Raw genomic sequence first — 10,491 nt, 5'->3', positions numbered from 1 at the left:
TGTCCTTAAATAACCCTTTCTCTCTCTCTGTCTTTCTGTCTCCCTCTCTCTCCCCCCCCCTCCCTCCCTCTATCCGTCAGCTCGCTGACGACGAGCTCGAGAGCTCCGATCGGGAGCTCGACATCGACGAAGGCGCCGACTTCTCGGACCAATGGGGCGACTCCTCCCTCCCCCGCAGCTCCGGCCACCCAGCCACGGGCTGTGTCGCCCCCCAGCGAGCGGACCGCTCGGGCCGGGACACCCCCGCCAGTGTGGACTCCATCCCCCTGGAGTGGGACCACGATTACGACCTGAGCCGGGGTCTGGAGAGCGCCGGTGGGGGCCGGGGAGGCCTGGGGTCAGAGAGGGGTCGCGTGGGGTTGGAGCAGGAGGATGAGTACCTGAGAACGACCGGAGCTGTACTGTCAGGTCAGTGCACACCACTGTACATACTAGAGATGGAGAGAGAGAGAGAGACTGAGAGAAAGACTGAGAGAGACTGAGAGAGAGACTGAGAGAGAGACTGAGAGAGAGAGACTGAGAGAGAGACTGAGAGAGAGACTGAGAGAGAGAGACTGAGAGAGAGACAGAGAGAGACTGAGAGGGAGACTGAGAAGGAGAGACGGAGAGAGAGACGGAGAGAGAGACTGAGAGAGAGATGGAGAGAGAGAGACTGAGAGAGAGACTGAGAGAGAGACTGAGAGAGAGAGACTGAGAGAGAGACTGAGAGAGAGAGAGATAGTTGGTGACAGATAAAGAGACAGACAGATAAAGAGGCAGACAGACAAAGAGGCAGACAGATAGAGAGACAGACAGATAAAGAGAGACAGAGAGAAAAAGAGACAGAGAGATAGATAGCATGGATGCAAGGAGGAATTATGTGTCACAAATACAGCCACAGACATACACACAACAAAAAAAACTCCGGCCTCCAGTCAGGCCAATCTAAGCCCCTCTCTGCTGCAATCTAAAGACACTTAGCTTAGCACTTGTTCAAAATGAGAGAGGTTGTGCACCCATTTCCACACACAGAGATGTCCTATGTCCCCTGTTCTGACTGAGGTCTGTGCTGTATCTCTCTCTTCACAGATGTAGTTATACCAGAGAGCCCTGAGGCCTATATAAAACTGACAGAAAACACACTGAGGTCCTCCTCCGGTAGGCAACTAGCCATTAGCATGCTGACGTGCTAAAGCATCAAATGCCATAATATTTACCATAGCATGCTAACAACATATGCCATCGCATGACGCAACATGGCATGTCCAAGTGCCAAGGCAGAATTCCAGTAACATAACACCAAGAGACTCACACTAGCATGTTTTTTAAAGCATGTTAGATTAGCATTGCATGCTACGTCACCCATGTACAACCATCGCATGCCTCACCATCAGTAGAACAGCACACCATTGTGCATATAACACACCATTGCATGCTTAAGTCCCATTCACCTTCATGCATTAAAACCAGGAAATGTGATAACATTACTCCACTCACATGGTCATCTAAACCACCTAATTTTGTTCCTTGTTTGTCCACGGTATTTCAACTAAGGAATTGCACTGAACTGAACTAACATTTAATTCCCTTTAACAGCCAGTGTTTTTGTTTCATTTGGTTGTTCAGTTTAAATGTGCTAGTTTACCGTTTATTGCCTTCCATGTGCATGTAATCCAAGTGTAAGCAAGTACCCACTGCATGTGTATGTACAAAATACATACTACCATTGGCAGACCACCTTGCCCACACATGTACAGACCCCAGAAATCCTCCCTCTTGATTGGCTGAACCCTACTTGACCCCCCTACAGGTGAGCCAGGTCACCTTGAAGCCCACCTGAGACAGCTGGACCAGGCGCTGGACTCTGGTCGCTACCACCTCCAGCATAGAGAGGGCGCTGTGTCCAGCAGCACCCCAGAGCTGGACTCCACCTACATGGGCTACGTGAGAGCACTCTCTATCTATATCTGTGCTAGACTATGTCGAAAAAGGCACATTTCCTTTCATGGGGTTACAAAAATATCATTCAGAAGGATAGAACGGGTCGTACATATAGAACTCATACTTGACATATAGTACAGCCATTGCCATATGCGTCAATAAAGTTAGATCTTCGTCGCATTTGAGTGAGCAACCCCAAGCTATTCATCAAATGTTCGATTGTTCTTGCCTATTTTTAGACATAGAAACTGTCATAAAAACTCTCAAAAACATAACAACTGTCATGCCATTTTTACGTCATGTCATTTTACGTGCTGTCTTGTCATGAATGGTTAGGGTTAGGGTTACTGTCTTGTCATAAATGGTTAGGGTTAGGGTTATTGTCTTGTCATAAATGGTTATGTTTAGGGTTATTGTCTTGTCATAAATGGTTAGGGTTAGGGTTACTGTCTTGTCATAAATGGTTAGGGTTAGGGTTACTGTCTTGTCATAAATGGTTATGTTTAGGATTATTGTCTTGTCATAAATGGTTAGGGTTAGGGTTATTGTCTTGTCATAAATGGTTATGTTTAGGGTTATTGTCTTGTCATAAATGGTTATGTTTAGGATTATTGTCTTGTCATAAATGGTTATGTTTAGGGTTATTGTCTTGTCATAAATGGTTATGGTTAGGGTTATTGTCTTGTCATAAATGGTTAGGGTTAGGGTTATTGTCTTGTCATAAATGGTTAGGGTTAGGGTTACTGTCTTGTCATGACTGGTGTATGCTGTGTCCCTTCCCCAGATGCGTCTGATGGGGGAGTGTCGGGGGAGTATCGACGCTGTGAAGAGGGCAGAAGGAGAACTGACGGAAGAGGATGATGACATGCCAGGACTCACCAACCCTACCAGCCCAGACTCTCAGAGTACAGGTCAGAACACACACACACACACACACACACACACACACACACACACACACACACACACACACAGATACTACCATCCACAGACAGACAGACAGACAGACACACACACACACACACACACACACACACACATATATCAGGTGAAAGCACATAGTTGTATGATAGCCTCTGATGGCCATCATCAATTGTAAATGAGTCAGCTAACGCCTGTGTGTGTTTTCCTCCCAGGTGTGATTGAGCGCTGGGAGCTGATCCAGGCTCAGTGTCTGAGCGACCAACACAGACAGAAGCAGAACCTGCAGCAGTGGCAACAGCTGATCTCAGACCTGCAGACCATGAGGGCCTGGCAGGGCCAGGCGGAGGCAGAGCTCGGACAGCTCCGAGAGCTGGACCTCAGCACGGACATCCGTACCATCCAACAGAGGATCAGGAAGCTCAAGGTGTGTGTGTGTGCGTGTGTGTGTGTGTGTGTGTGTGTGTTGTGTGTGTGTGTGTGTGCGTGTGGGATTTGTACCACTGACTGTGTATGTCTTTGTGTGAGCGGTTTGTGTTATATATTGTGTGCATGTGTCTGTGTGTATGAGTGCCAGTGTGTGTGTGTGTGTGTGTGGGGGGGGGGGGGGGGGGGGCTATTAAGTAGCTACAGTATTTGATATATGATGCTTCAGGGCTTGCAGGCATCGCAACGCCCACGTACATTGCACTCATGAGCCTTCTCTAACACATAACACCTCCCCCCCACACCCCCCCCCCCCCACACACACACACACATGCACAAATATCCCTGCTGATCCCAGCCTGTAAAGCATCAGACAGGGATGTCAACAGAGTATTAATAAACAGGGCTGAACCCTGCAGGGCTCCACTAACCTATATCTGCCATGTCACCTCTCAGCCAACCTATATCAGCCACCTACTGCAGAATCCCATCACCACCAGGCCTATTTATATCACTGTAAACTAGCAGTGAGCAGTAGGGGAGAGATAGGGTTGTGGGTTAGGCAGGCTACCTTACAGCTACTGTGCAGGCAGGCAGGCTGTTATATATAGATATTCACTCACACATACTGTTGTATACATTCTCATAGCATCCAACACAAACACATAATGCTAACTCCTGAACGGAGAGGATCATCATTTCACCTTCTCCCTAATTACACCTTCTACTGCTTCTACTGCTTACAAGCAAACAAATACATGTATTTATTATTAGATTTTTATTAGATTGATTTTATTTCATGATTTGTTTTTACCCTCGAAAACCATCATTTCACTTGATCCGCGATACACTCTCACATTCGCTTGCTTATCCTCTCTCCGCTTCATAGGAGCTGCAGAAGGCCATGGACGCCCATAAGTCCCAGGTCCTGTCAATCAACCTGAGCAGCGCTGACCTCCTCCAATCACAGCCGGACTCAGAGGAGGCGTGGGAGCTGAGGGACGGACTCAAGGAGATGAACTCGCGCTGGGATTGGCTGGGCTCGTCACTGGAGGACTGGAGGGCGGAGTTACAGCGGGCGCTGATGCAGTGTCAGGTAAAACACACATGCACACACGCGCACGCACACACACACACACACACACACACACACACACACACACACACACACACACACTTATGTGCAAACAGTCTCTATAAGACACAAATCCTCCTCTACATGCGTAAAACACAAACACACACATACAGACATATTATGTATGTGTTGTTATATCTTTCTGTCAGTGCATGTGTGTTATGATAATCATTTCTCATTTGACCCTCCTCTCTCTCTGTAGGAGTTCCATGAGCTGAGTCACGGTCTACTGCTGTGGTTGGAGAACATCGACCGCAGAAGGAACCAGGTCGTCCCCATCGTCCCCAGGCTCGACCGTGAAACCCTACGAACTCACCACAGAACACTCACGGTACGCCTCTCCAGTGCATGTAGAATACTATATACATACATACATACATACATACATACATACATACATACATATAATCCTCACCAAAGACACCTGATTCTTGGAATTCAAGCCAAACCTTCCTTCTCAGAAGACCAACATCTTAAGGGGTTGAATTCCCCAAAACAAATCGAAATAACTGCTAAACACCAAACCCTCTCACCCCCTTCCCCTCATTCACCTCCAGCAAATCAAACGAGAGCTGCTCGACTCCCAGCAGAAGGTCACCTCCCTCCAGGAGCTTTCAGCCCAGCTGCTGGTGGTGCAATCCCAGCCCCAGGTCCAACTCCAGCCCCAGGCTTCAGATCGGGCCCAGCCCCAGGCTCCAGACCAGGCCCAGGGCAGCGAGCGCCTGGAGGCCCAGGAGAAGGTGCACGTGATCGGGAACAGGCTGCGGCTGCTCCTGCGGGAGGTGGGCGCCGACCTGGAAGGTCTGGAGAGGAGGCTGGAGACCATGGACACACAGCAGGTCAGAGGATAGAAACTCTAACTGTATGTGGATATAGAAATATAGACTGGTCTATATCTTGATGTTTAGGAGATATAGCAAAAAATAAAAACAAAAATAGCCTCTTCTTTCTTAGATATAGATGTTTTTTATGTTTCTATAACTTATTTGTGTTTTTTTTGACCCACTGTAGGACTCCCTGCCTCCGTCTCCTCTCGACAAATCGGACACCTCTGGATCGACCAGTCCTATGTCAGAGGGGGTCGTGACGAGTCGCCGGCGATCGGTAATGTATCCCTCCGCAGGCTCTCCTAGGGGGAGGGGCTAGCCACTGTAGAAGAAGGAGGAGGTGGTGTGCACTATAGAAGCAATAACTGGTGGAGTCACCCGTACCAAGGCTACAGGGATGTCCCACGAATGTTATCCCTCCACCTTTATAAACCCAATTATGGCCCCCTCACCTCCTGTCCCCAAAAGCATGTTTACCCCCCCCCCCCCCCCCTTATAATAACTATCATTCCCCAGCTTCTGCACAACCCAAGCCCACCACTTTGTCAAATGCTTTAGCTGCCCTGCTAACAAAGCTGTTTCTCTGTCAAATGGATTTTGCTACCACCATGTCGATCTGCGTAGCCATAAATGCACAAGAAACACTGGCTTTTCACAAAATGCTTCAGAGAGCTTATATCTAGACCCTCCTAATAGGGCTGGTTTCCCAGACACAGATTAAGCCTCATCCTAGATTAAAATGCATCAGATTTACTATTGAAAATGTTACTCAAATGTTATTCAGTCCAGGACTAGGCTTTATCTGTGCCCGGGAAACTGGCCCATATTCTTGTAGATTAAACCTCAGTAACCCTATAATCTAACTTGAATAATTTTCACAGACGGATAAAATCATGAAGCATCACTAAACATTGGTAACATACAAACAGGACATATAGACAACACAGCCTAACTTAGAAATGTTTTTTTTTTTAGCAAACTTACACAATGTATGTTTTATAACCACACAAATGCTAGTCCATGTTAATGCCCTAACCCACAACCCTTATCAAAATCACAAGCAATGTTGCAGATTGTGCTGAATCTATAGAATAGTCCTTCCTAGAAAAACCCGGTGTAAAAAGCCAGATTTCTTGGTTATGATAGACTCTATCTATCACCGTCATGAATTTTGTTGCTGCTCTTCAGTTGTTAATGTTCTCTTCCTTATTGATGTTACACTGCTCTTTCTTTCTGTTTGTTTGTTTGTTTTCCTCTCATCTGAAGCTTGATCATGATTTGCCCCGGACTGAAACATTCTTTCTTTCTTTTACCCCCCCTGCTCATTGCGTGGTACAGCCCCGGGGCAAAAGTAGTCAGGCCCACCCAGGACCCCCCCAGAGCGGCCCGCACCACAGGTACCTCTCTCCTGGACCCCTAGAACCATGGGAGGATGATGGAACCAGGACTTAGGTCCAATCACTAATAACCAGAACCAGTCAGAACCGTCACCGTTGACAACCCCCCTGCCCAAGTTACTCCTCCCATACACTGGCCTTAAAAGCGGTCAATACAACCACCCCATACCTCCCCCAGCATATGAATTGATACTGTATGCTCTTAACAACAATTAAGTCAACATTAATCAACCAATCAATCAACTGATACATCAATCAATCAATCAACTTGTCTAAGACCTGTGTTGTTGTTTAATTCATCATAATTAGGGTAAGACTAAGGTAACTGATCTTAAACCAGTTTCTAATGGCAGACGGTATGACAATCCAATCCTTTTCCCCCCCCTCTGCTCACAATCTTTTGTTAGTATGTTTTACCCCTCAGAATTCGGTAACTCACAAATATTGAAACCCCCCTCCATTGAGTTCCATGATCCTCCCTCATTCTAGAAGCTACGTAACCGAACCTGCTGTGAAATGAGTTGGGAATCACCTACTACGTTCAGGGGATTCCCTTCTTCTTTTAAATGAAAGTGTGATTATTGTGCTTTCATTGCTCTCTGCTGCTATGCCCGGCTGTCTGAATGGCTCTGCCAAGTGCCTCTCTACCAAGGTTTTTGCTGCTCACTTGTAAAAATGAAAAGAAAAAACACTAACCCCTGTAGTTCCCTCTTTACCCACTAGATGGCATTACCTATCTCTATCTCTCTCTCCCTCTCCCTCTTTCCCTCTCCTTCCCTGAAAGACTGCAGCCATGAGACAATGTCTCATAATTATCTCCTCTCTCTATTTCTCCTCACCTTTCTCTCTCTCTCTCTCTAGAGATAATAAGGGATTTGGGTTCTCCTTCCCTGCTTGGCCAGATAGCCTGTTTTGTATGAATAGCGCTGAATAGCGCTAGCTACCTCTTAAATACTAATTGGCCTCGGAAATTGAAACCTAGCTAAGTAAACAAGGTTGTCATGGTGATTAGAATTTGTGATTTGTGTCTAGACAAGTGCAGTAAGTGCACACACTAATAGTTACACACACACACACACACACACACACACACACACACACACACACACGTTGAAATGGCTGACGTCTTCCTCCAAGGCCAAGACATGTATTTAAAAAATAATAATAATAATAATCGTCTATACTCACTGGTGAGATTCAAGTGATTTGTAAATCAATGTTCAAAATGCCTTTCAACGTGGCAATTATTTATGTTTCAGCATGCACTTGAAGTCCCTTGCTTTTAAACCAAAAAAGCCAATACTAATAGTCACACACACACACACACACACACACACACACACACACACACACACACACACATGCATATATCGTGCATATGTCACATTTAAACACACAGACAATGTGACACATTTTGGCATATAATTCACATTTATACATATCCTTCGAACACAATCTCATAATAGACACGCATACACACACACACACACACACAAACACACACACACACACACACATTTCATGAATACTCTCATCATCAAACATAATTAGTAGGGGAGGAAGAGTTTTGGGAAGGATAGGGAGGGAAGGTGTGGGGTGCAGACTGCCTCTCCCTCCCCCATCCCAGTGAGGATGAGATGGAGTAGAGGAACACTGCGTTCCGTTCGCCTCTTGGCTCCCACTCTGGGAGTCTCAAGAGAAGGGGTTTTGGCAATGAGGGTTCGGCTCGGAATGAGTTGTGACATTGAACTCTCACACAGTCAGCTCTAAGGCCAGACGGGAGTTTCCCAGTGAGACAAACAAGGCTCAAACAAGGCTCGGTCTTCTAGGACTGCTTCGTTAGTTCATTCTTAGTGTATTGGAGAGCTGTCGGGATTGTGTGTTTGTGTGCTTAGACAGACTTTTGTTATCGTGTTTTGTATAGTGTATGTGCGTGCGTGTGTGGTGTGTGTATGTGTGTGTGTGTGTGTGTGTGTGCGTGTGCGTGTGCGTGTTTGTGTATGGTACCACACCATCCTCTATCATCCTTGCTATGTCTAACCCCCCCCTCTCTCCCTCTCCCTGTCTAACCCCCCCTCTCTCCCTCTCCCTGTAGTCTGACCAAGTCGCCAGCCGGCGTTGGCGACGTTTCCTCCCATTCTGACCTCTCCGGAGAGGTCTCCCCGTCCTCGTACCCCCCACGCCATCCCTTCCTGTTTCGGGTCCTCAGGGCGGCGCTGCCCCTCCAGCTCCTCCTCCTGCTCCTCATCGGCCTAGCCTGCCTCGTGCCCATGACGGAGGAGGACTACAGCTGCCACCACGCCAACAACTTTGCCCGCTCCTTCCACCCTATGCTACGCTACACCAACGGACCTCCACCTATATGAGGATGCACCCTTCTGCTTTACCAAGGACCCTGACCTATATGAATGTGCCCCCCCCTCACCCTATACCACGACAGACTCTTGCCCATTCGAGTGTGCCTCCTTGGCTGTTTCAACACTCTCCCTCTCTCCCCTCAAGACTTTGTCTCTGACCCTGATACACAAACAACCTCTATTCATTTGAGTTACCCAGTCTCAAAACAGCAACTCATCCCACCACTAACTTTGGCACCTCTACTGTTCTGTCAACAGCCGCAAAATTCAGCTCTTCAAACCCACCCCTGACCCAGGATGAATGGACCTACCCGGCATTGCCCCGGATCCAAATCATAGCGGTTGCGTTTTTACTATTTTTAACTGTATTTAATTTTTTCATGTTTCTGAGGAAACTTCTGAAGTCGATGGAAAAACAAAGCACTATTTATACGTTGGGAGCCAAAGTCGACTGTGCTTTGTGTCGGTGCAGTCCAGTGCTGCTGCTATTTATTTGTTACTCAATCAGCATAGTGTGTTAGTGTCAATGAATCTAGGGCGCCACCTAGGGAGTGGGAGGCCAAATGTAAATCGTAGACAAGGCAAATGCTGAAGTTTGAATAGCAAACAATCCCTTCATCCTAGATATCATGATATACAGAGCTAAAAGCTGAACCTATAGCACTGACATAAGCACTGTTGAAGGTACTGCACTGAAGCCGTCCCACAAGATGGCCGACGTCTTCCTCCAAGGCCAAGACAAGTATTTTACTTAGATTTTCATTTCAGTGTTTAAATGAGAGAAAAAACAATTGGGGAAACTACAAAAAAAAAAAAGATGTATGCTCACTTGTGAGATTCAAGTGATTTGTATATCGATGTTCAAAATGCCTTTCAATGTGGCAATTATTTTTTTACGTTTATGTTTGAGCATGCACTTGAAGTCCCTTGCTTTTAAACAAAAAAAGCCAAACAATCACTGGTAGTGTTTAGTAGATGGATGTGAAATAGTGTGCTTTTAATAATAATGATGATCCTAAATGGATGGAGACATCTGAATCACTGGGCTGTTGAAATGAAACTGTAAAAAATATGAAAATATGAAAATGGTTATTTATGTATGTACAGTTTGCTAATGCTGACTTAATGAAGAATACTCTCTTTGCATATAATAAATCCATATGAAATATTAATTCCATGTATTCTTAATACTTTAAGTTTGTATACAAATATGATAATATACCATGAACTTAATAATACACATCATACTAGTATTTGTGGCATTGATAAGATATCTTTGTAAAAAAATATTAATTGCAAATGTATTCATATTCAATGCCTTTATTCACAGTAATGTATGTTACAGGACATTCAGGAGGTGGATTGCATGTGCGCTTGATAATGGATGACTAACATAACAACCACTGTACTGTATGCGTGGGGATGTACAGTAATCAATTGTGGCTCCTTCATAAGGCAAGAGAAGGGAGAATGATGACATTAGATAAACGATCAATGCATTTGATCAG

The 10,491-nt window shown here is 45.9% G+C and overlaps 1 protein-coding gene across 1 annotated transcript in view; it reads left to right on the top strand.

Annotated features, from left to right (window-relative positions):
* syne1a (spectrin repeat containing, nuclear envelope 1a) overlaps positions 1–10,155 on the top strand; it is a gene marked incomplete at its 5' end in the record, with an annotated part of 157,820 nt that extends 147,665 nt beyond the window's left edge. The window contains 11 exons of the mRNA XM_083688496.1: positions 81–408; positions 1,069–1,137; positions 1,790–1,923; positions 2,705–2,831; positions 3,057–3,268; positions 4,157–4,363; positions 4,605–4,733; positions 4,960–5,241; positions 5,414–5,506; positions 6,568–6,626; positions 8,722–10,155. Coding sequence (XP_083544622.1) covers positions 81–408; positions 1,069–1,137; positions 1,790–1,923; positions 2,705–2,831; positions 3,057–3,268; positions 4,157–4,363; positions 4,605–4,733; positions 4,960–5,241; positions 5,414–5,506; positions 6,568–6,626; positions 8,722–8,992 — 1,911 coding nt within the window. The 3' untranslated portion in view covers positions 8,993–10,155. The remainder of the gene's footprint in view (positions 1–80; positions 409–1,068; positions 1,138–1,789; positions 1,924–2,704; positions 2,832–3,056; positions 3,269–4,156; positions 4,364–4,604; positions 4,734–4,959; positions 5,242–5,413; positions 5,507–6,567; positions 6,627–8,721) is intronic.
* Positions 10,156–10,491: the final 336 nt, after the last annotated feature.

This window comes from Argentina silus (assembly GCF_951799395.1).
Source record: "Argentina silus genome assembly, chromosome: 17".
In the NCBI taxonomy this organism is placed as follows: domain Eukaryota; kingdom Metazoa; phylum Chordata; class Actinopteri; order Argentiniformes; family Argentinidae; genus Argentina; species Argentina silus.
The sequence above is the reverse complement of the archived record's forward strand: the minus strand, read 5'-3'. Positions and strand labels throughout refer to the sequence as shown.